Source organism: Eptesicus fuscus, chromosome 20 (assembly GCF_027574615.1).
Source record: "Eptesicus fuscus isolate TK198812 chromosome 20, DD_ASM_mEF_20220401, whole genome shotgun sequence".
In the NCBI taxonomy this organism is placed as follows: domain Eukaryota; kingdom Metazoa; phylum Chordata; class Mammalia; order Chiroptera; family Vespertilionidae; genus Eptesicus; species Eptesicus fuscus.
Genome location: NC_072492.1, coordinates 44,555,618 through 44,582,063, shown reverse-complemented (window position 1 = coordinate 44,582,063; position 26,446 = coordinate 44,555,618). Strand labels below are relative to the sequence as shown.

At 36.4% G+C, this 26,446-nt stretch overlaps 1 protein-coding gene across 5 annotated transcripts in view; it reads left to right on the top strand.

The window, feature by feature from the left end:
• Nucleotides 1-2,166: 2,166 nt before the first annotated feature.
• Nucleotides 2,167-26,446, top strand: part of LOC103299440 (ATP-binding cassette sub-family A member 6-like) — a 49,572-nt gene continuing 25,292 nt past the window's right edge. For 4 of the 5 annotated variants that reach the window (XM_054709342.1, XM_054709344.1, XM_028132295.2 and 1 more), the window contains exons 1-18: nucleotides 2,167-2,285; nucleotides 3,436-3,536; nucleotides 4,971-5,175; nucleotides 6,137-6,298; nucleotides 7,982-8,085; nucleotides 8,474-8,700; nucleotides 15,195-15,336; nucleotides 16,361-16,546; nucleotides 18,080-18,227; nucleotides 19,564-19,729; nucleotides 20,669-20,727; nucleotides 21,484-21,594; nucleotides 21,905-22,080; nucleotides 22,291-22,410; nucleotides 22,673-22,811; nucleotides 23,622-23,712; nucleotides 24,541-24,680; nucleotides 25,357-25,473. In XM_054709342.1, the coding sequence (XP_054565317.1) occupies nucleotides 3,441-3,536; nucleotides 4,971-5,175; nucleotides 6,137-6,298; nucleotides 7,982-8,085; nucleotides 8,474-8,700; nucleotides 15,195-15,336; nucleotides 16,361-16,546; nucleotides 18,080-18,227; nucleotides 19,564-19,729; nucleotides 20,669-20,727; nucleotides 21,484-21,594; nucleotides 21,905-22,080; nucleotides 22,291-22,410; nucleotides 22,673-22,811; nucleotides 23,622-23,712; nucleotides 24,541-24,680; nucleotides 25,357-25,473 (2,389 nt within the window). In that variant the 5' untranslated portion in view covers nucleotides 2,167-2,285; nucleotides 3,436-3,440. The remainder of the gene's footprint in view (nucleotides 2,286-3,435; nucleotides 3,537-4,970; nucleotides 5,176-6,136; nucleotides 6,299-7,981; nucleotides 8,086-8,473; nucleotides 8,701-15,194; nucleotides 15,337-16,360; nucleotides 16,547-18,079; nucleotides 18,228-19,563; nucleotides 19,730-20,668; nucleotides 20,728-21,483; nucleotides 21,595-21,904; nucleotides 22,081-22,290; nucleotides 22,411-22,672; nucleotides 22,812-23,621; nucleotides 23,713-24,540; nucleotides 24,681-25,356; nucleotides 25,474-26,446) is intronic. The other variant, XM_054709343.1, reaches the window with a different exon arrangement.

The window sequence follows — 26,446 nt, the reverse complement described above, 5'->3', positions numbered from 1 at the left end:
CAAATAACCATACATATATACAGTTATCTCAATTTTTAAAAAAATATTTTTATTGATTTCAGAGAGAGGAAGGGAGAAGGCGAGAGAGAGATAAAAACATCAATGATGAGAGAGAATCATTGGCCCACAATCTAGGCATATGCCTTGACCAGGAATTGAACCGTGACCTCCTAGTTCATAGGTCTAGCTCAACCACTGAGGCATGTTTGCTGGGCTATTATCTCAATAGTTATGAATGAAAAACTGAGGAAGAAAAGTTAAATAGATGATACAAGGACACACAGCTATGGCATAGCCAGAATTTGAACCCAAGTACAACCACTAACTGCTGTTTTATTGTTCTTAAACATGCTGCTATGCAGGGAGAATAAATTCAGCTCCTGCTCCTGTGTCCTGTATCTGACATCTGCTACATATGCTTGGGTTTCCATTTTCTATGGAGGATACATTTGTTGGTTTTTTAATCTAAAGATTGGCAAATAATACATCCTTACTTTCCACTGGAGTAGTAGGTGAAGTTTTTCTAGTCTCAATTTCTAACGCTGAACAGTCTTGTGAAGCTTCTGGATCCATGTGGAGACAGGAGGCCAACTTCAGAACCTGCCAGGCACCATGCTCAGGTCACAAGGGTATGAAAACACCTCTTTGGACTGCTGGATTTCTAACATACTCACGGTTCCAGAATTAATTTCCCTTCCCCTTTTTTACACCTGAGAATGTGTTTTTCTTTCTCTTTGTTTCTTTTGTTGATTCTTATTTTCTTCTCTTGATCTTTTTCTTTTAGGTTTTGATTATATATCTGAACATCTATTTTGGATATATTTTACCCACCATTTCAATGTGCTTCTAGCTGGAGGTTGGACACTTTTTTAACAAATTAGGTCAAATTTATGGGGAAGTTATGAAAAAATGCCCCCCAAAAAATAAATTGCAATAAATAAGTCAAGAAAGAGGAACACAAAGAATACACAAAAAAATCAATAATAAAAAGTGAAGTTAGTAAAATACTTAATCTGAATAATTATTGACATAGTAGTTGTGAATTTTAATACAATTTTGAGAAAGGCAGAGTGGAAAAATGATTTTTAAAATAGAGTACATAGAGTCTAAAGCAATAACAAAATGGATAAAAACTTGAACTATATTTCAGGTGATTTAAAACAAACTTAGCATTTTTGTTTGGACCCGTGACCTGTAACTGATACAAAATTTTAATAGTATTTATGACCTGCTCCTCTGCACCCATCTATGAGAACTTTAGAACATTTTTATTACCTTTGTTTTTGCCAAGTTTAAATGTAAATGACATATAATATTTCACTTGATTATTTATAAAAGTAGAACTAAAATGATCCACCTTTTCTCCAAAACATCTCTCAGTTTTATGATTATTAACATCTGTGGATTAGGAGCCATGTCCAATATTTGAGATTTCCCAATTCATGGACTTTGGTTTCCTGTTTTGTCATTTACTTTGCTGGGTCAAGAAAAGTTTGCAACTCTTTACAGGGAGAGATAAACTATGCAATAACAGTTGAACAAATTTCAAGTTTTTTGCCTGGTTGTCATAAAAATTGACCCATGTTTTTTAGTCCCTAGAAATCCATTTTTTTATTATGTTCTATTGCCTTATGAAATTTGACATTCACTATGAACCGAGGGGGGGAAGGGACTTTGTTTATTATTCATTTGTCTAACTTAGGTGTTTCTCCATGACAAACTATGGATTGCTTAGCTTTCTTAGGCAAAAATTTGAAATTCGGCTCCAGCACATTGTGCATATTTCATCTAAAATAGTCAAATATATCATTGGCAGTTGTGTTTAGGCATTAGGAGTGGAAAAACATAGCTAAAGAGTCCTTATACAAATTTACTTTGCTTAGTTATTGATTTTACTCAGTCATCATGCTGTTCCCCCCCCCCCCCCATCTTTATTCATCACGTCTGAAGGACTCGCTGCATTTGTTTACCATTGTCCCCCAGAGCCCTGGAGTTGAAAGGCCAAGTGCACAAAAACAGGGTTTGTTTTATTCTCAACCAACCACAGAACAGTCATTTCCGTGCAGAATAATTGGCGTAAGGAAGAAAAGAAAACAAGTTCATCATGTGCAGTTTGGTCTGACTACACCCCTTTTCAGAAATCAGCCTGAGTTAAGAACTGTTGGGAGTAGGTACCCACTTAAGGAATAAATGAAGAAGTGACAATCAAAAAATTTTAATCGTTGCCTTAGACAAAAAGAGAACAGTGCTTTGAGAGTGTTTTCCAGAGTACTTCTGATTTTTCAGTAAGTAAAGCTCTGTTTTGTGGTGTTATGTCAAATATGTGGGTGGACATGGGGGGGAGAGATCACCCAAAGGACTTGTATGCATTCCTATAAGCCTAACCAATGGACACAGACACCAGGGGCGTAGAGGGCATGAGTGAGGGGGTGGGAGGCAATGGGGGGTAAGGACACATATGTAATACCTTAATCAATAAAGAAAAAAATAAATCTATTTTTCAGATGTTATTCTAGATACTTATGTGATTTATGATAAAATTTTTCTATTTTTTCCCAACCAAGTTTATTATATAGACACAAGAGTAGAATATAGGAAAATAGTAAAAATTTGCTTCTATGCTAGTGGAGAGAGAATTGTCTGAATATTTTAATATGCAAGTTTAAAATTTATTTGAGATTTCAAAAACTGAGAAAAGTTATCTCTTAGTTTACTTGCAAACATTTGGGCAAAATTACTTTCCCATGTGATTTTTTTCTTTCTTTTTTCTAAAATATACTTGGTAGTTTATTTCCTCAGTTATTCAGGGACTTCAGAATTCAGAAAATTGAGATAAATTGTTTCACTCTTCCTATGTATTAAAATCAAGTGTCAGGTAGTTTGTGTCTGGATTATTATCCATGGCCTATCTCTTTTGATAAAAGTTGTTCAAGTCAATATGGAAGGTAAATGCCACAAGAAAATATTTCATTGGGGTTACATCTCATGGACATAATTATTCAGATGAATTTAATCAGAAGTTTGATGTGAACACTGGAATTTCTATTTAAACGCAAAGAATAAAAAATTACTAGTCATATAAGATACAATTCAGATATGCTATTCATATAGTTGAATTTCTATTATGAAAGGTCAAAAATGTGAAGTATCTTACAGGTTCTGGTATCTAATGATGTCTTTTCCATTGTAATATTTCATTATTGTAAAATTGTGATCATAATCATTTTACCTCCCCACCAAATAACTTACAGTGCGTATATTTGATGTATAATTTTATAATCATGAGTTATTCAAATATTTTAAATCCATTTTTTTTATTTCTTAAAGGTAGAAAATATTCCTCAACCCATATGATCAAGGTTTTTCTTATTACACCTTTTTTTCTAGTTTATGCTCCACAATGTTTACTTTCTTCTTGTTCATTTAAATGAATAGGCTAAATGCACAGGAAAAATAAAAATGTGTATCAACAAACTCAAGCACTTCTGTGCAAAAATTTTCTTAAGAAATGGAGAATGAAAAGAGAGAGCTTACTGGTATGTTTGAAAGTTTTCTTCTTTCTATAGTCAACATTATTGTATTTCATTACTTAACGATTCTCATTTTATATTTTAAGTAACAGACTGAATGTATTGATTTTGAAGTTGTCTCTCGTTGTATTTGTTGAATTATGAGACTCACAGTACTCCAAAAAAATAATGTAAAGTTGTAAAGACAAAGTATTGACTCATTTTTTAAAAAATGAGGTTAAGTGAAAATTTAAATATGTGATAAAGTGCAACAACTATTAAAGCTATTATAATTTGCATGTAATACACTTAGAGTCAAGAAAGAATAAAAGTAGTGCCTGGCAGAAATTAAAGAATTTTAATTTTAGGGATTTATTTTCAAGGCCATGAATCATCTACATAGAGACTGTTTCTAAGAATTATGACCAAGGAACATCATTGATTGTCAGTTTGAATTAGGTAGGTGGGCTATCTACAGGTAACAGTCCCAAATCGCAGTGACTTCACGCTTTACAGCCTAAGTAAGGTTGGCAGGAAAGTGAAGTGGGTTGGATAGGTGAAGGGATCTTCTCCACACAGTCATTTAGGAACCCAGGCTTTCATCTAGGGACTCTGCCCTCTCCTTGGGCCTTGGAGACCTTCACTGGATCCAGTGCATCCAGTCAGAAGATCAGGAGTAGAAAGACCTAGGTTGTGTTCCATGACCCAGGCCTGGAAGTGTCCTGTATCACTGCTGCCCACATTCCATTGGCTGTAACTGACTCACTTGGTCCCATTTGATTTCGAGAGGCTGGAAATATAGTCTAGCACCGTGGTCGGCAAACTGCATGCGGCTCTTTGGCCCCTTGAGTGTGACTCTTCCACAAAATACCACGGCCTGGGCGAATCTATTTTGAAGAAGTAGCGTTAGAAGAAGTTTAAGTTTCAAAAATTTGGCTCTCAAAAGAAATTTCAGTTGTTGTACTGTTGATATTTGGCTCCTTTGACTAATGAGTTTGCCGACCACTGGTCTAGCATTGTGCTAAGCAGGAAGAGATTACTGATAATGGTGAAATAATAGACAGTCTCTACCACTCAGTTCCTTTTCATTTTCTTTGATTTCCTTGACAACTGACAAGGATATTGCTCTTTGCCACCATAAAACTTACCTGGGATAATTGGTGTCTCATAGATTTTAGAATCTGATGCCCACACATAGAGATTGTCATCCTTTTATCTTATAGGACGGCCTCTCCATTGGTTCATGATTTAGTGAAAAGGTGTAGTTCTATTAGTGGAGAATGATATCTGTGGCAACTTTCTCAGTATGTGTTTTTCATTGGGTTCCTTTCGTTCTGATGGAGAGCAAAGAGAAGCCAATGCTGTGGCAACATTAGAATTTGTCTTTAGTTGTTTGGTGTCAATTGAGCTCTTTAAGAGAATATAATATAAATTGGTTCTTTTTTCCCCTCTGTGTTATAGGAATGGGGCTTTCCAGTACTTCTAGGACTATATATGGGCTTATTGTCATATGCAAAAGAAAATCACCAGCTTCCTGAAAGGCCTTCTCAGAACCTGGGAAGGGTAGATAAATATAATAGCTCTTTAATGATTGCTGTATATACACCAATCTCGAATATAACCATGCAGATAATGAATAAAACAGTATCTGCTCCCTTTTTGAAAGGTAAGTATACTAAAGACAAAGAAATTACTGATAAAGTTTTAAATTTTGGGGAAGGTGTGTATATGTTAAATTTGAAGTTACAGTAAACCATTAAGCTAATTATTTAGGTATTAAAATAGCATGTAAATTTGGTTAGTTTCTTCTTTAACAACAATTAGCCTATTAATCCCTTTTTCAGCTTGATGGGGGTCCAGTTTAGGGAGGCCTACATTTCTATTGGAATTTAACTAAAGGAATACATTTGTCATTCCAGATTTATAGAATAGTGTCAAGGAAGAATATGTGGGTGTTACTCAGGAATACAATGATTAAGATTTATGTAACTTAGGGAAAATAATCATCTAAATAAAATAAGTTAGGCCATAGTTATTACATAATAATTTCAAAAACTATGGTAAGTTAGGATGGATAGTCTAAAGATAATCTGTATCAGGTGTTTTTTTGGTAAGCATCTTTCAAGGCCTTCATTCTAAATGAGATTGTCATATAACTGAGATAAGCACCATGTGTATTTCATTCATGGGTGAGCTGGGTACCTGATTTTTAACCCTTAATTTTTAACAGGTAAAACTCCTGGCTGTTAGATATAGAGTCACTTTGTGCTCTTGGTTTCTAAGTAAAGCAAAGATCATAGGAGAGATGTCTTTGCTTCAGTAACTCTGATTTCTTATGCATACCAATTATCCTTTCTTATGCATACTTATCCTGGTATAAACTTCTATGTACCTAAAACTTGCCCTAAGACTTACCATTATTTCTCATGCATGTCTCCTGATTCTATAATCTAAAACATTAAAATAAAAAATTCCCCCTTGCCTTTTGGCATAAGTTTTATGTAAATGGAAAAAGATTTTATTTTAATTCTAATGGAAAATATAGGATGATACAATTGGATATCACATTCTGTTTTAGTAAAATTCTAACAATCTTCTCTTATCTGTTTTTGCTTTGTAATTCACAGAAACAAAAGTCATTGGGGCACCAAATCAAAAATCTATGGACGAACTACTTGTGAACCATTTCCCAAGTGCAGTGGGAATCATCTTTAGTGACACTTTCTCTTACAAGTTAAAATTTTTTCATACATTTGGCATTCCAGTTTTGAAGGAAGAATATTTCTCAGGTGATTTTCCCTATAAAATATCATTATGATGTTTTTCATGTTTTTCACATAAGGAACAGGTTGGCATGGTCAACAGAGATGCTTTCAATGGCTTATGAGAACATTCAAAAGCACATGTTATTGCTAACCTTCTCCCAAGGTCAAGCATATTATCCCACTATAGAATGGTGCACAAAAGATTATAGAGTCACCCAACATCTGTATATAGTGAGCTCTCAGGTGGATACTGCAAGGATGCAGAGGGTGACTAAGAGTGATAGGTCCCAATCTAGCAGAACAGACATATTTTGAGAAACATTAATGTTAAGTGCAAGGGAAAGTCCTTGAAGGGACTTGGACCAAGGGATTCTAATATGCTTGGGATTAGAGAAGTCATATGTGGGGAGATGATGTTTTAACAAACATCAGAAGGAATAGCACATGTACAGTGCTAGGGGCATTGTTTTTTAGATAGGAAAAGGGCAAGTGTGAAGGCCTGGAGGTGAAGGACATCAGCTTATATATACAGAAGAATGGGAGTGTAACTGAATAGAGAACACTAGAAGGAATGTGATGGGAGAATGAGGCTGAAATTACTCAAGGTCTAGATCCTGCAGGGTCCTTTAATCCTAGGGCAATGGAGAGCCATCCAGGTACAGTAATCAGGGGAGAGGCGTGATTAGATTTCCGAGTCTAAGGTAACAGTGTGGATATAGCCTTGAGGATGGATTGCAGAGGAGTCAGGGAGAATGCAGTAAAATGTACCAGTGAGCTGATGGGGGTTTAGACCAGAGTGGAGGCAGCTTAGAAAGAGGTGAAGATATTTGAGGACCCCTTAGAAGCAGAATCGAAGTGACTAATAGAATTCGGTTTTTTCCATCCCTTCACTGATGGTCTACTGTGTGTTCTGCATTTTTCTTGGCCTTAAAGATTGAAGTAAAGAAAACATAGTTAGATAAGCCTGCTAGCACGGATCATTATAGTCAGGTGGCGATAAAGCACAGAGTAAGATAAAGCAGGAATAGAAGATAGAGCCTGAAAGAGCTATTTTAGATATTCTTATTTATGGTGGCCAGAAAAGACGTTTATAATGAGTTCACTTTTGAGAAGAGGGCAGGATGGAGGGAAGGAGTGCACCATGAAATCCTCTAGAGCAGTTATGGGCAACCTTTTGAGCTTGGTGTGTCAAACTTCGCCAAAAAACTGAGCATAACTTGGGTAGTGTGTCACTTTGAGGAAAAAACTAACTCCAGGACTCTAGTCGCAAATGTTTCATCCCCAGGAACAACAAATGTTTCATCCTCGGCATGCGGCCGCGTGTCATCAGAAATGGCTACGCGTGTCAGTGCTGACACGTGTGTCATAGGTTCGCCATCACTGCTCTAGAGTAAGAGTGTTTGAGCACAAAAGAAGTTCTAGCCTTGGAGTGCATTTGGTGTTTCCAGGCACAGCAAGGGATCCAGTATGGGTGAAGCTTCCATTTTCTTTTTCTAAGCTCCCTATGCATGCTATGGTCTCCATGAATAAACTTGCCTCATTGAGAACTTTCAGTTGCTGCTTCTTCTTTTTTTTTTTTTTCCTATGTGGTTGAAGGTCCTGACTGGTGGAGCCCCTTCTAGATTGTTTTCTCTTGGATTCTTGTTTCTTGTTCTCAAAGTGCCTTCATCCCATAATATTGAGTCTGCCCTTCTTTGTGCTTTACAGCTCATTGCTGGAATGCAGGAAATGAGCCATCATGTTCACTGGCCAAATACTGGCGTTCAGGATTTGTGACTTTACAAACTGCAATTAATGCTGCTATTATAGAAGTAAGAAAAGTTCTAATAAACAATGCAAATTAATGCCAGAAGCATCAAAATGTTGATGAAAGGTGATACATACTGAGGTTTCCACATGGTTATATGAGTAAGCAGGTATACGTAGGGTGAAATGGGATTTAGGCAAAGGAACACATTGCTGCTTTTTTTTTTTTACTTTAAAATTTCCAATAGTTGTGGAATAAGTGGAAGTTGCAAAAACAATGTCCAGGGAGGTCTGTGTGTCCTTCGCCCAGTTTCTCCAACTGGTAATGTCTTACATTACCATGGGACAGTATTAAAACCAGGAAATTGACATTGGTACAATCCCCATAGCTTAATTGATTTCTCGATTCTTGACTTTAAAAAGTGATTTTGTGTCTTTAAACTCTTTTTTAAGATCCTAACAGATCACTCTGTGATGGAAGAGTTGATGTCAGTCACTGCTATAAATATGAAGACATTACCTTTTATTGCTAAAAACTTCCTTCAAAATGAGATGTTTATTTTCTACTGCTTGCTTTACTTCTCCTCATTTATATATTTTGCATCATTCGGTGTTACCAAAGAGAGAAAAAAGAGTAAGGATTTGATGAAAATGATGGGTCTACAAGATTCAGCATTCTGGTGAGTGACAGATTCACACAGCACAGATGAGTAAGAGACATGAAGAAGCAGTGAGAAAGTGTTACCATTTCAGGACATTATGATCTAAACTCGATATATTGGCCATTTTCCTTCTGTTCTGACTTTTCTATTTAGTCTTTGTTAAATTTTGCCATGCAAAACAGTTACCCTACTTTGCTGAGCACTTTTTCCGTGCCAGAGTATGTTAAGCTAACACTGTTATATTTATCAAAGAGAGTAAGAGTAGCCCAGTATCCACTGGCCAATGATTGTCAGAGCTGGGACTACAATCCAGGTGCCCTTATTGCAACTCTCTGGCTAGATCTGCCCACCGTTGTCATTTGATTTCTTTACAGTTCCTTGTGTTGATGAAAGTATGACCTAATAAAGGCTAGCTTGTGTTCAGAGGTTGGGCCATCAGGAATATATTTTTTTGAGCAACTGAATACCATATGTTGGGGTTAAAAGAGATTGCCTATGGAATGATCCCAGCACACACAACACAGGCTGGCACATAGCAGGGCTTAATAAGAGCATTTTCTTCATATATTGATATATTTATATCTTGCCCTATGCCGTGAATAGTTTAAAGTGATTATGAAATTTTGAAATACAAGTGTGTATGTATCTGTGTGTGTTTGTATTAAAATTAAAACAGCCCTGGCTGGGTGGCTTGGTTGGTTGGAGCGTCGTCCTATATACCAAAAGGTGGCAGGTTCGTTTCCTGGTCAGGACACATACCTGGGTTGCAGTTCAATCCCCTGTCAGGGTGCATATGGGAGGCAACTGATTGATGTTCCTCTCTCTCTGAAATCAATAAACATTTCCTCAGGTGGTGATTAAAAATAATAATAATAAAATAAAAACAAATAATTGAGGAATAGAAGCAAAGACCTAGCAAAATAATTAATAGGTAAGATTTGATAGATGAAAATGCAAATCATAGAAGCTCTAAGTGCTGAGTCCAAACAGAGAATTCTGCAATACGATCAGTTATAAAGTCCATAGTCTCTAGGAAAAGAAAAAAGGTCAATTAATTTTACCTCCAAAAACACCTGATGTTTTTCAGTATTGAAACCTGGGAGATATGTCTCTGTGTAATTCTCGTGTCCAGAAAATACTGTTTAGGAATGTGGAACTATCTGGGATAGATGAGGAACTATTTATTGAACAATCTTTTGCAAGCCACATGTCCTCTGAAATAAAAGTATGATATAGGCCTGGCCAATAGACACAGGCAACAAGGGGGGTGAGGGCGTGAGTGGAGGGGGTAGGGGAGCAATGGGAGGATAAGGACAAATATGTAATACCTTAATCAATAAAGAAATTTTAAAAAAAGAAAAGTATGATCTAGGAAATTTGACATTTCCTATGAATTGTGTTTTATTAACAGAGAGTTTTTATTCTGATATGTAATATGACATGTGAAATAGAAAAAGAGAAAACTGGGTCTTTCAATAAAAAGGAAAGAGGAGAAGAGTATTTTGTAGTGGAACTTTGGGAAATAGAAAGGAATAGATGGAGTCTGTGAGGAGGGAAAACACGGGAGCTCTGTATGAAGACACTCTTTCAGTCCAGGCCATGTCTTGTGGAACAGCACCTCTGCAGTCACCTGAAATAGGTAGAACCAAGTCAACTCTAGATCAGAATCGGAAAGGCATTGGATATTTACATGGGGATTCATTCTCAGGATAAATGCTTCTTAAAAGCATTCCCAGTATGCATGTAACTGAAAACTAAGAAGGCAATAGATTCTGAAACTTTTCATTAAGTATAGGATGTCTACTGCAAATAAATTTTATGACAGCTTTTAAAAACATACATTGTGAATGTGAAATGTAATCAGTATTCTTTTTTTAAACAAAATTTATCTTTATTGTTGGAAGTATTACAGATGCTCCCTTTTTCTCCCCACTGACCCCTTCTAGCCCACACCTACCCCCCACCCCAGGCCTTCACCATACTATTGTCTGTGTCCATGGGTTATGCATATATGTATATAAATTCTTCGGTTAATCTCTTTCCACCCACTCACCCAACCCTGCCTTCCCTCTGAGGTGGGTAATCTGTTCCATGTTTCTGTGTCTCTGGATCTATTTTGTTCATCAGTTTATTTTGTTCTTTAGATTCCACAGATGAGTTAAATGTGTTGTCTGAATTGCTTTGTTTTCATGCTGAAGTTTTTCTTGAGTTTAATAACATCTCTCTCACCCCCTACCCCCAACTCTGCCATGAGTTCCTTGTTCTAGATAATGTTTGCGTTTCCTGTACTTGTAATTCCCCTACCCTGTGGTTTTTCAATTCCTACCTATTGTAGTTCCTTATGTTATCAGGAAGTGGATTCTGCAGAACATATTATGCTTTTTAAAAAATGCTGATGTTTCCAGTCAGGCTGAATCATTGTAAAGACATGAATTTTAAAAAGAAGTCTCATAGCAATATTGTTTTCTGACAAACCTCATTGGCCAAGGGAAACAAAAGAAAAAATAAACAAATGCAACTACATGGAACTTAAAAGTTTTTGCACATCAAAAGAAACCATCAACTAAATGAAAAGACAACCCACTGAATGGGAGAACATACTCACCAAAGATACATCTGGTAAAGGGTTAAAATCCAAAATTTATAAAGAAATAAAACAGTCCAATTAATAAATGGGCAAAGGATCCAAATAAGGATATACAGATGGCCAATAGACATATGAAAATATGCTCAACATCACTGATCATCAGAAAAATGCAGATAAAGCCACAATGAGATATCTTCTCATACCTGTCAGCATGGCTATCATCAAATCAACAAACAACATGTGTTGGCGAGAATGTAGAGAAACGGGAACCCTCAAGCACTGTTGTTTTTTTAGAAATTTTATTATTTTTATTTTTATTTACTTTTATACAATATACAAATCTATTACCATATTGTAGATACAAAATAATTAGCCATTTACATGCAATAAACATTAATATTTCAAGGAAAAAAAGATTTCAAATATTACCATATTACCAAAACTGTACTAAAATAGTATAATATCACAAAAGTTGTAGGAAATACTAAAAATCTGCAAATAATAGGATTACTTCTATTATATTCTAAAATATATTTTTTCTTTGGCTCTATTTTTGTTCATCAATTTATGTTGTTCATTCCACAAATGAGTGAGGTCATGTGATATCTATCTTTCTCCGACTGGCTTATTTTGCTTAGTATAATACTCTCCAGGTCCATCTATGCTGTTGCAAATGGTAAGAGTTCCTTCTTTTTTACTGCAGTGTAGTATTCCATTGTGTAGATGTACCACTGTTTTTAATTCACTCATCTGCTGATGGGCACTTACGCTGTTTCCAAATCTTAGCTATTGTAAATTGTGCTACTATGAACATAGGGGTGCATATATCCTTTCTTATTGGTGTTTCTGATTTCTTGGAATATATTCCTAGAAGTAGGATTACTAAGTCAAGTGGGAGTTCCATTTTTAATTTTTTGAAGAAACTCCATTCTGTTTTCTGCAGTGGTTGCACCATTCTGCATTTCCACCAGCAGTCCGCATCCTCACCAGCACTTGTCGTTTGTTGATTTATTGATGATAAGCCATTCTGACAGGTGTGAGATGGTACCTCATTGTCAGTTTGATTTGCCTCTCTCGGATGGTTAGTGACTTTGAGCATGTTTTCATATGTCCTCTTTCGAAAAATGTCTATTTAGGTCCTTGGCCCATTTTTTTATTGGATTGTTTATCTTCTTTTGTTAAGTTGTATGAGTTCCCAGTAAATTTTGGAGATTAAACCCTTATCAGAGATAACATTGGCAAATGTGTTCTCCCATGCAGTGGGCTTTCTTATTGTTTTGTTGGTGGTTTCTTTTGTTGTGCAGAAGCTTTTTATTTTGATGTAGTCCCATTTGTTTATTTTCTCCTTAGTTTCCCTCCCTCATACACTGTTGATTGGAATATAGATTGGTGCAGCTATTGTGGAAAGCAGTATGGAGTTACCTCAAAAATTAAAACTGGAACTGCCTTATGACCTAGCAGTTCTACATCTGGGAATATATCTGAAGAAACCTGAAACACTGATTCAAAAGATGATATTGCATATATTGAACCCCTCTGTTCATTGCAGCACTATTTATAATAGCCAAGATTTGGAAGCCACCCATGTTCCCATCAGTAGATGAGTGGATAAAAAGTTGTGATATATTTACACAATGGAATACTACTCGACTAAAAAAGAAGGAAATCTTACCCTTTGTGCTAGCATGGATGGACCTGGAGAGCATTATGCTAAGTGATATAAGCCAGTCAGACGAAGACAGTACCATATAATTGCAATGTTATGTGGAATCTAATGAACCAAATAAACTAACATTAAACAAAATAGAAATAGACTCATAGAGAACAGACTGACAACTATCAGAAGGGAGAGTTGTGGGGGCTTGATGAAAAAGGTGAAGAGATTAAGACAAAAAAACAACAGCTAACTCATAGACACAGATAACAGTATGGTTATTACCAGAGGGAAAGGAGGGTGGGAGAGGTGAAAAAACAGTATAATATACAGATGATGTGTTAGAGAATTGTATACCTGAAACCTATATAATTTTATTAATGTTACTCCAATAATTTCAATTAAAAAGTAAATCTTGAACTTCCCAAACAAAGTCAGATAAGCAGTAAACATGTTCTACTGGAACATATTGATGCAAGTTTCCAGTTTTAATACTTTTGCTGTTATTTGCAGCTGTTGAATTCTTTTTTACTTAGGCAATTTTATGTAGAGGAAAGAGCTCTGGACTGAGCAAAGTCCCTTGGCTTCATCTTAGCTTTGTAAAACTGTTTTACTCTGTTGACCTTGAACAGGCCCATTAACTAATAGGGACTGCGTTTACTCAGCTGTAAAAAGAGAAGTTTGGACTAAAACACCCTATATGCTTGTTAGGTCTAAGGTTGAATACTATTTCTTAATAACCACCTCATAAAAATGTGACCACTAGCATATCTAAAGCAAAACAGTATGAACTCTTAAGGCATACCGTAATTTATATCAGTTTATTATATAAATAAACTAGAGGCCTGGTGCACAAAATTTGTGCATGGGGGGGGTGTCCCTCAGCCCAGCCTGCACCCTCTCCCATCTGGGACCCCTCGAGAGATGCCCGACTGCCCGGTTAGGCCCGATCCCACCGGGTATCCCTCTCACAATCCAGGACTGCTGGCTCCCAACTGCTCCCTTGCCTGCCTGATTGCCTCTAACCGCTTCTGCCTGCCAGTCTGATCACCCCCTGACCACTCCCCTGCCAGCCTGATCAACGCCTAACTGCTCTGCTGCCAGCCCAATTGCCCCTAACTGCCCTCACATGCCAGCCTGTTAGCACCTAACTACCCTCCCCTGCAGGCCTGGTTGCCCCCAACTTCCCTCCCCTACTGCTCCAGTAACCCCCAACTGCCCTCCCTTGCCAGCCTTGTCACCCCTAACTGCCCTCCCCTGCAGGCCTGGTCCCCCCTACTGCCCTTCTCTGCAGACCTGGATTCCCCCCCAACTGCCCTCGCCTGCAGGCCTGGTCCCTCCCAACTGCCCTCTCTGCTGGCCCAGTCACCCCTCACTGCCCTCCCCTGCTGGCCTGATCGCCCACAACTGCCCTCCCCTGTCAGCCATCTTGTGGTGGCCATCTTTGACCACATGGGGGAAGCCATATTGTGTGTTGGAGTGATGGTCAATTTTCATATTACTCTTTTATTAGATAGAATTATGAATAGGCATGATAAGAATGGAATGGGCTTAGTGGGGTTATGGAATTTGCTACTGGCCAAGATTTCAAGAATGGTCAAATTATCATCTGCCCCCAATGCTTCCATGGTTACTCAATTGATTTGGCAGCTGTCAAGTTTCCTTCCAATTTTACAGTTATAACATGTTGGTAATATATAATTAAGCTGAAGATACAAAATGCTTATCCCCTTTAATTCAGCAATTTTACCCAAGAGAAATGTTTTTGCATTTTCCCCCAGAAAAAGACAAGTAGAAGAATACTCTTAGAAACATTGCATTAGAAAAAAAGAAAAGAAATACCCAAAATATTTATGAGTAGGAGAACTTGGAGATATAGTCATTAACCTTTTGCACTCGGATGTCGAGTGTGACTCGACACGGGTAGCATTAGAATAAAGGAATCGAGAAAAAAGCAAGCGGAGTGCAAAGGGTTAATGAAAGATTATATAGCACTATTTACTATTGTGTATGTTGATTGGTAAAGGCAAGTTGGAGAGGAATCCATACAAGATGATAATATTTATGCAATGTTCATACTATTTATACAGTATGTGAATATAGAGCTAACACCTACCCAGTAGATACAGCCATGCCAGTGTATTATTAGTGATATTTTAGTTAATCTAGGTGGCAGGCACTGGGGCAATCATGCCATTATTCTTTAGATACTTTATGTTTCCAGTATTTTATACTAAAGTTAAAATAATTGCAATAACTTTTTGTCTTTAGGTTTTCCTGGGGTTTAATCTATGCTGGCTTCATCTTAATTATTTCCATATTCATTGCAATGATCATAACATCCACCAAAATGATAGTCATGACGGGCTTCATGATCATATTTATACTTCTTTTCTTATATGGCTTATCCTTGGTAAGTTCATGCCATGACGACCACTTTCTTTGTTTTAGGTCTTAGCTATATGTAGCAAGAATTGTCTCAGCAGTCGTTTCTTTCATGTGCATTTTGTGTGTACATGTATTTGAGAAAGTCCCTCTGACTGAGAAAATGATGTAACCTAAATAAAGTTGGACCTCACTTTTACATAGAGATCTTAATTAATGAAATGCATCCAAAAGAAAAAAATAGTCCTAGCTGGTTTGGCTCAGCGGTTAGAACATAGGCTCACGGACTTAAGGGTCCCGATTGGATTCTGGTCAAGGGCACATATACCTTGGTTGCAGGCTCAATCCCTGGCCCTGGTCAGGCTGCATGTGGGAGGCAACCAATCGATGTGTCTATCTCACATTGATGTTTCTCTCTCTCTGTCATCTCCCCTTCCTTCTACTCTCTAAAAAAAAAAAAAAAATCAAGGAAAAAAATATCCTCCAGTGAGGATTAACAAAAAAAGAAAAGAAAGAAAAATGTTTGGCTAAATTATCTAAGATTTGTGTAGACAATTAACAAGGATGCACTTGAGGAGTGAACCCATCTTTTTTCTCCAAACTTCCCAATCACGTGGTAGCTTTACACAAGTCTTCTCCTTCTAATACCCCACCTTGCCATGATATCTGTCAGTCTCCTCTCCCTTCTTTGAACAACAGCCTCTATTTTCTCCCACCTTTCGGGGTGATTCCTGCAGAAGGTATGCTGACGCTCTTTAATACTTTTAGTTTCTTCCCATCTTTGCAAGTCTGCATCTCCACCCTTTCCCTGAGCAATTCTTCCCAATTCCCCCCGACCCTATCCTCAGCAACAAAAGCCCAACATTTGAATAGGACAAAAAGGGATCATATATATAAAAGGGTTGAGAAAGAAGGACTGAGCATAATTATACCTTAATATTTTCATCACTGACTCACTCATAAAGATGTTATGACCCTTAGTTAATTGTGCTACCAATGTTTCTCAGTGAACTGATTCTGTATAACAGCTACCTGTCTTCTCTCTCTTTCAGATAGCTTTAACATTCCTGATGAGTGTGGTGCTCAAGAAAACTGCCCTCACCAATTTCGTTGTGCTTCTCTTCACTCTCTTCTGGGGCGGTGTGGGACTCTCTGTATTGCATAGACAACTTCCTTCATCTTTGGAGTGGATTTTGAGTATTTTTAGCCCTTTTGCCTTCACTGCTGGAATGGCCCAGGTGAGAGGATAGTTAATTGGTTTATTATTAAAGTTTCAGAAGAATTTGATACTTCATGACTCTGTATAGTCAACACTTTCAGATGAAGAGCTTTTGTTCTAAACAGTTCTACTCTAAAGCTAAATTTGAAAATGTTATTACATTATAGGAAAAAAATGGTCAGCTCACATCTCAGATATATTTTCATTTGAAGTCTTTTCTTGTCTTATTTCTATACTAGAGGCCCGATGCACAAAATTCGTGCAAGAGTAGGCCTTCCTTCCCCTAGCTGCCGGCACCAGCTTCCCTCTGGCACTCAGGACCCGGGCTTCCCTCTGGCCACCAGCAGGCACCCAGGCCCCGGGCTTCCCTTGCAGCCCGGCTTCATCCAGAAGGTCTTCTGGAAGGACATCTGGTCTAATTAGCATATTATGCTTTTATTATTATAGATAGAAAATTTATTTTTGCTTCACATAAGGTATTCTGCTATTTTTTTTTAAATTTCTGGGTAAACCTCTTTTTGAAACCTCAAATATGAAAAACTTTCGAGGCATACATACAGAGTTGAACCAATAATTATAAAGTAAATCCAAGAGTTCATGAACTAGATCAAGAAATAGACATTGCCCCAAACCTAGAAGCTCCTTTAAACACTCCTTCCTCCTTGAGTTTAGTTGTATGATAATTAATTTCTTACTTTTTTATTATCACCTAAGTATGTGAACCTAAATGTAATTTTCAGTTTTTCCTATTTTCACCTTTAAATGATATTGTTACAAGTGTATTTTTGAAAGTCTGGCTTTTTTATTGAATGTTGTTTTTAGACATCATCCAGTCTTTAGACGTCCTCCATCTTTAGACGAATTTTCAGTCTTTCAAATTTTAGCCATTCTAGTGGATAGATTATGATAAATCATCACTGAGTTGATTTGCATTTCCCTGAGGATTGATGTATTTTTGCATTTTCATTTTTATAAATTGATGATTCAAGCCTTTTCGCCATTTTTCTGCTACCTTTTTATCTTTTCCTGATGCTCTGTAGGAATTCCTTAGACATGCTGAATATGTGACATTTTGCAATTATTTGTTGCTGACGTTTTTACTCTCATAGTGGTGCTTTTGTTTGATGAACAGAAGTTCTTAATTCCGATAAAGTCCAGTTTGTCAAGTTTTTCTTTTATATAGAGTACTTTTGTACCTGTTTAAAAAAAATCATTGCCTACCCCAAGATTATAAAGATATTCTTCTACCTTTTTATTCTGGAAGCTTGAATGATTCCTCTTTTATATTTAGATGTAAAATCCTTTTCAAAATAACTTTTGTGTATTTCTAGGTAGAGGTAATATTAATTTTTTCTGCATGAATATCCACTGTATTTTTTAAATCAGTATTTTCTAATGTCCCTTTGCTATAAAATAGGAATAGTTTCCTAATAACTTCATTAAAGGGCTTCTTCAAAGAGCTACCCAATAAAGTGATAATTCTTGCTACTTCACTGCATTATTTTTATTTATTTAATTTAAGTATTTATTATTATTTTTGTTTGAATTTTAGATTATCCACATGGATTATAATATGAATGGTGTAACTTTTCCTGACCCATCGGGAGACTCATATAAAATGATAGCAACTTTTTTCATGTTGGCTTTTGATGCTTTTTGGTACTTGGTATTGGCATTATACTTTGACAAAATCTTACCCTGTAAGTAATAGTGGATTTTTCTCTGATCACATTAAATATTTTTTTCTTAAGGGCATATAAATATGTTTTAAGAAATGATGAATAACAATTATTTCCCATCACAGTCTGAATGTGTTCTTTATTTCTACTTCATGGTTTTAATGGTCTGAAAAAATATTTATGTAAAAACAATCATAATTCTGACTTTAATATAATACACATTATAAATAGACAGTGATGATCATTTTAATACATATTATAACTATATTGTATTAAATAATGTTACTTTTTTCAAGAATCCCTGAAAGTGTTTTCAAATAATGATGTTTAGAATCTGTTTAGAACTAGCTGAAATAACTTAGTTCTTCAGATGGTTTGGACTTACACAGTATAGGGTCATAATACAGTGGAAGTACTTTCTAATAAAAATGTGTTTTTCTTACAAGAATGTGGGACAGATTGTAAACTAAGTAAAACTAGACCTCGGTTGTGAACTAATCAGTGTGTACCTCACATTTCAGAAGGGAGATATCTGCCCCTTAAGGAAATCACAAAATGAACATTAGGACATTTTCAGAGTCTTTGTGAAAAGTTTTCCTATATTGTTCATGCTTACAGAAGCATACTGCCCAGTTAGATTTCCTTAATCTCGCAAACAACCAAAAATGTCACATACGCCCAGAATTCCTTCACATACACTAGAATCAGAATGCTTTTATGCTTGCACAGTCTTCTTATTTATTTATCTTATTTTTTATACTCCTTCCACTTTGACTGTAGTTAAGATTGTTTCGATGTATACCTGTCTTTTTATCACTTCTGGTTTATATCTTGAAGGCCCTTAGTAACAAATGCTACTTTGTTGTTTTTTTTTTCTTTTAATCTAGAAAATGACCATATATTCATCCTGAACAAATATAATTACTCTATGTACTTTTAATTCATGTACCATACAGATTTCAGTATTATGTTCAATCATATTGCTGTGGTCAAATGCTTCATTAAATTCACAAGTATGTTTGCAATTAATTTTATGCCATATTAAGGCTTCCCCCCCAAATATTTGGTTTTATTCATTGTTCTGAATACCTTTTAGACCATATTTTATTCAAGCCTTTGATTTATGCTTTGTTGAATGTTCTATCTTTTAACTTTTGTGATAATGTCACTTTCTTTAGATTTTCATTTCTTAATTATCAAGTTTTCTTGATAATATGCTCAGTAATAGGAAGCTAGAACAGAATTTCTCTATGACACTTAAAAGTCTAAGACATTCTGCATTATTCTGAACAAGGATTCTTCTCTCACTGTTTTAATGTTACTGATCCAATATTTTTATTGCTTCTTAATTAATTAGATGGAAATGAGCGCCGTTATTCTCCATTATTTTTCCTGAACTCATCATCTTGTTTCCAACACCAAAGGACTGATAACCTAATTGAGAAAGAAACAGATCTGGAGCATACCTCTGATGACGATTTTGAACCAATGGCTCCAGAATTTCAAGGAAAGGAGGCCATCAGGTAATTACACTTACACTAATTAATGTATGGGTACAGGTTATTCCCTTTGGAATTCCAAGGTGCATTTAAGTTTGACAACCACTGATTTAGAGATGTGTGCGCATGCATGTGTGTGTGTGTGTGTGTGAGAGAGATATTGTGTGAAGAAATCCAGCAAATTTTTGAATGTGAGCCTAAATCTCAGGGTCAAGGACGGAGTCAACATTAGGTTGGTGCTGAAACCATGAAAACCAATGCAGAGTCTAGAATGAGATGAACAATAATATACATAGAGAAAACCAATAAAATGGAATGTGACCTTGAAAGTAAGCACTTTTAACTCATAACCCATAACCTAGTAAGTAAGGATGGATAAGTACTTGTTGCATTTGGTGATTAGGAGGCCACTAATAATTTCTTTGTGAAGTGGTTCACGAGAGTAATGGGTTCAGAATCCAGAGCGCAATTGATTGAGGAGGAAGTGAGAAGGGAGGAAGTGGACATGTCAAATTTGCACTCTCATTTTGAGAATTGTTTTATGATTAGGGAGAGAAATTCAGTCATATCTAAAGCAGATTTCCTGGCCAAATAGGAGCTCTCAGGAAAATACAGGTGACAGGGTTTGGGAAAGGATGGTTACAGAATGCAGATACATGTGCTAATCTAGACGGGGGAAATCACCCAATGTTCTAAGACTAAAGGAAGAAAATGAGGATGATTACAGAGCGTTCTACTTTTCTAAGCAAAACACTAGTAATTTAATCACAGCTTTCCAAAGAAACTTGTTCTATTTCATGGGGAAATGATTTATCAAAAACAAGTCTTTGTCTTCCCAAGTAGACTGGGGAAGCCATCCCTTCTTTCACACCAAGTGGATGACTGCATCTGTCTAGGGTTGCTCCTGATCTGTATCATTTTTATTTCTGTGTTGTCTAAGTAAGCACCTCTTTGTCATTTCAGAATCAGAAATGTTAAAAAAGAATATAAAGAAAAGTCTGGAAAAGTAGAAGCATTGAAAGGTAAAGAAAAGCACTTAATTGGGAAAGATCAATGTGAATAATTGATCAATTTTTTATACTAACCAGAAAATCACACAGTTTACATGTGCTGGTGAGATTAACTAAAACAAGATGAGTAAAACCATTAACCATGAATGAAATTTCACAAGCCAGTATCCTATGACATAGTTTATAGTTTTGAATGAGCCAAACATATCTTACACTAAATATCCTAACAAATACAGTTTTCTGTAACACATATTTAAGTAAACCATAGATCTTCCCAAAAGTGGAGAGTTCTCTGTCCTTTGTGTTTGTTTTCTAGCAAATGCAGCACCCTTTCATTCAGTCTTACTTATTTCTTTGAGATTAGAGCTTTATTTGATAATTTAATGTACTTGTATCAGCAAGTGTATTCTTACTCCAGGTTTTTCTCATCAAACACTATAGATTTGTGGTTTCTTTCTTAATTTTGGCCAAGGATATACTGAGTTATTTTTAAATTTATTATTTCAGTTTCCAGAGCACATTATGTAATACTTTTGCACTCATCAACAACTGTAGACTTTTTAAGTCTAAACATCTTCAACTTCTGCAAGGATTTCCTCTTGTTTGAAGATAAAATTAACTCTAATTCCAAATATTAACACTCTACTTACTTCCAGTGTACATGCATGTGTATATATGAATATGTAAATGTATATGTCTCTTACTCTGTCTATAAAACCAGCCTTGTCTAATGCTCTCTTAGATGTTAATATTTTATTTTACAAACAGGTTTGCTCTTTGATATATTTGAAGGTCAAATCACAGCAATTCTGGGCCACAGTGGAGCTGGCAAATCTTCATTGTTAAACATCCTTAATGGGTTGTCTGTTCCAACAGAAGGTGAGCAAAAAGAAGTTCCTCAAAGGCAAGATGTCTGATAATAGAGTGAGGTCATATGTAGCCTTTCTCATTTCAGGGTTTATAGTTGTCTCCTTAAGAGAAAATAATGTTTGTTTATCTAAAGTTATTGACCAGAAATACATAATTTTAAATATATTTCCCAATTTTTATGAAAATTATTATCTTTATTCCATTGATACATTATATTCCAGGGGAAATAGACACTACTCTGAGCACACATTTAGGTTAAGAATAATTAGTAGTTGTTAATAAATTGTGAAGTCAAATTATTTCTCACTTCTATTTTTAGGATCAGTTACCATCTACAATAAAAATCTCTCTGAAATGCAAGACTTGGATGAAATTAGAAAGATAACTGGTGTTTGTCCTCAATTCAATGTTCACTTTGACATACTTACTGTGAAGGAAAATCTCAGGCTGTTTGCTAAAATTAAAGGGATTCTGCCACAGGAAGTGGATCAAGAGGTAGATGGGCATGCTTGGGACTAATTAAACTGTCTACCATTTATCAAGTTAAATCATGACCACAGAATTCCCCTCAGTGATTTACCTGTCCTGTTAGGAATAGCATTTAGGCATTGATGTTCTATAAAAAAAAATCTGCTATAATGAACAGTGAAAATTGCACAATGTGAGTCATATGGCATTTTAACCTTCATATATTTTCTTCTACAGGTAGAAAGAATTCTATTGGAATTGGACATACAAAACATTCAGGATAACCCTGCTCAACATTTAAGTGAAGGACAGAAAAGAAAGCTGACCTTTGGAATTGCCATTTTAGGGGATCCAAAAGTAAGCGCCGCTGTGCACGGGGAGGAATGCAGATGGAATGTCAATGAAAAGCCAAGCTCTTCTTTTACCTCTGAAAGTAGCAGTGCTTTCCTTGTAATGTACCAAGAGAGAATCTGCTGTGTTTAACTGTGAATATGAGTATATTGGACATAAATGGTTGGATAGGTTTTTGTTTGTCTGTTTGCTTTGGTTACTCATGCTATCATCAGGAAATCGGTAACATGAGAGAAAGACATATTTTATATATCATCATCCTCGGTAGGTTTTGCTGTTGGATGAACCAACTGCTGGATTGGATCCCTTTTCAAGGCAGCAAGTGTGGAGCTTCCTCAAGGAGCGCAAAGCAGACCGTGTGATCCTCTTGAGCACCAGTTCCCTGGATGAGGCTGACATCCTGGCTGGTGAGTGTCGATTTGATCTCAGTATCACAATAAAGAATTTGGGCAATACTTATTCCCAGAGCCCTGCTCTCATTGCCTTGGTGTGCCTATGTTACTTACCAATCTGGGGGATGACAGGAGCCGACTCCCACTGTAGAATTCCTCGCCAACTATATGATTGCTAGATTTTGACCTCATAAAAAAAAAATTGTGATTTTTTTTCCAGATCAGCTTTCAATTAATTTAAACATCCAATTATTCTTTAATATATATACTTGGTTGAAAATATCCACTGATTCTTTAGCATCCCATAGAAAATGTACCCATGTAGCTCTACCCTGTTAGGCTCAGTGGATAGTGTTAGCCTGCAGACTGAAGGGTCCCAGTTTGATTCTGGTCAAGGGCATGTACCTTAGTTGCAGACTCCTCCCCAGTCTGGGCCCTGATGGGGGCTCCTGCAGGAGGCATCCAATCAATGTGTTTCTCTCACATCGATATTTCTCTCTGTTTTTCCCTCTCTCTTCCACTCTTTCTAAAAATCAAGGGAAAAATATCCTCCAGTGAGGATTAAAAACAAAAGAAAATGCACCCATGTAATTTCTGTTTTTTCTTCTTTACGTTTTGGAGAATACTAAAATGAACTGGAACTCATAAGCTCATTTAAAATGCATCCATTTTAAGGGGTATTTCAACATTTTAAATGGATCGTTGATATAGCAATGCCTCATAGAACGCTTTTCTTTTGGAAATCTGAGCATTGGTCCTCATCTGTGTTTTCTAGGGAGGGAAGAAATGACTCCTATGATCCTTTTTCTCTTGCTTTTTACTCAGATAGAAAAGTGATTATGTCCAATGGGAGATTGAAGTGTGCAGGCTCTTCTGGCTTTCTGAAGAGAAAATGGGGTCTTGGATATCACTTAAGGTAAAGAATTTGCAGATAAATTACATGTACACACACACACACACACACACACACACACACATAGATATTTTAATATTAGTATATCAGAAAGGTAGACAGTTATGAGAGAGATTTGGCCTTGTGCTTAGCTCTGCCAACCTGTATTGATCAGTGTTTCCCAAATGTTTTCACTGTATCCATTGTGATAATCAAAATTGCAAAATTATCAGCCCAGGCTGATAGATCATAGCAGGGCTGCTTCATGGACCACTTTCCACCCTCCAGTTTCCTCAGCTGATCCATACAATCCTGTGACATCGTTGCCTTCTTTCATAGGGTACAAAATCAAATAATATCAGAAGCTAGTATCAAAAATGGGAGTCAGTCTGGTGGCAGTGAGTAAAGAGGACTATGTCTACCGAGAAAATGTTTGCAGGCAGAAAGCATTTAAAACACAAACTCTGTGGCTCGTTGGCCAGGTTTTTCTGTTAGGCACTAATTTCTGGTATCTGCACGGTCTAGTGTATTAATGATTTTTCCTAAGAAATATCTTCTGTCTAATGTCCTCACCTCCCTCTGTTTGTCTTCCTACTTGATATATATCAGCTTTCAAATCCATCATGCATTTGTTTGTAAAATTTAGTTGTTCTGAGTTTATACACCTTCTCTGAATAAATCAGAAGATTTTTCTAACTAATGGCATTATTATTATTATTATTATTTACTCATTTTGTTTGTTCCCTAAAAGCCAAGTAAAGTACTCAAAGGTTAGCTATTCAATAGAAAGCTCTTCTTTTGTGATAGCACTGGAGGAAACACAAATGACTTGTCTTTTCTTTCAAACATTAGTTTGTACAGAAATGAAATATGTGATCCAGAAAGAATAACATCTTTCATTAATCATCACGTCCCGGATGCTAAATTAAAAACAGAAAGCAAAGAAAAGCTTGTGTATACTTTGCCTGTGGAAAGGACAGATAAATTTCCAGGTAACTTAAATATGATTTCAATAGAATGAAATTTGGGAATAAGTGCTTACATTATTATTACAACTTTATTGTTTAATGGACTTGAATTTCATTTTAGGTTGGGTTTCCTAAGAAGCAGCACTTGAGATGAGGATTTTAGTGCAATTTATTTGGTAACGGATGCTTAGAAATACCAGTAGGGAAGAGAGGAGAATGAAAGGGGGAGGGAGGAGAGAGAGAGAGAGAGAGAGAGAGAGAAGAGAGAGAGAGAGCGAGCGAGAGCGCAGATTTATTTTAGGAAGTCCTTGGGATGTCCAAAGAGCACAAGTCAAGAGGTAGCGTTTGGTGGGACCAGCTACAAGTCTTCTACCTGTACAGAAGAAAGACCCAGAATAGGAGAAGAACTACACGTTGATTTGTGACGTAGAGGAGGTATTTCCTAAAAGATATCTGCAGGAAGTTCATGGGCTGAGAACAGAAGATAGAGTGCAGACAGTGTGAGGATAAAAGGAGAAGTCTGACATTCATTTCAGAGGGGAAGAGCATTCCAGTGTAATTTTGGTTTTCCTTATTGGGATATTTCAAAGATGTAAACTTTATGAGCCATATTCTGCATCATCTTTTAAATATGTTAATTCACTAGGTTTAGTTATCCATATGCTATTTCAAATGTATCTACTCCTGTCTGTTGCCTTAGACCTTTTCAGTGATCTTGATAAGGGTTCTGTCCAGGGTGTGGTGCGTTATGACATTTCTGTGTCAACCCTGAATGAAGTCTTCATGAAAGTGGAAGGAATATCAACTGTCGAGCAAGGTACATTCATTTGTATAATTCATATAAAATCAATTTCCCAATGATTATATAGCAATTTAGTATTTATAATGCTTATACCTGATTCACACTAAAGAAAGGGACTAATTCCAAATCTGACTCTGCTGTTTGGGAAGAGCAGGCCTTATTTCCTCATTACTAGGACTGAACACAGACTCCTCTTGGAATATACCAAATTTTTCTTTAGAAACTATAAGTATTTGTTTCCTTTTGTGGCAGTTTTCTTCTATCCTCTGTTACTCACTTCTTAGATACTTTGAGGATGTGAAAGGCCCTCAATTGAGGTCATGAACTCTAAGCAGATATATTTTATAAAAATTGCTCTTAGCTTGTTCATAGACAAAATTTCAGTAAGGTCTCAATGGAGGAAAGGCCTAGGATCAGCTCTTGTGTATTTTAATGGGTGATCATAGTAAGGGCTCTCATTTACGGAGGGTTTATGCCAGACACTTTGATCAATGTGTGGCTGAATGGCATTGCTGTCCTTACAAGGACCATTCAAACAAGTGGCGTTGGCACCATTTAAACCTGAGAAAATCAGAACTAAGAGAAGTTCAGTGATTTGCCCCAAGTTATACCACTTGTAAGTCATATATTTGGAAATCAGGTGCCAGTCTTATGGTTTCAGAGCTGGCGGTTTTGCACCTGGACTTCTAAATGATTGATAGCTTAATAATGGACATTTAGGAATCAATGTACCTTGAATGTACCTTGGCTACTTCTCTGGAGAAAACTTCTTGAAATTTCTCAGAATAGTGTTACATATAGGATTTTTTGTGCCTTTTTAAAGACTGGGCATGATGAGTTCACCCTTGACTGAAGTCTTCTTTTGATAAGCATTCAGAGTATTTTATCAGTGAGTTTATTAAATGTTGACATGATGAACATAACCTGGTGCTTATATTGTTTGTTTTATGACCACAAATATCCTAAAACATTTTTCTCTAAAAAGAGA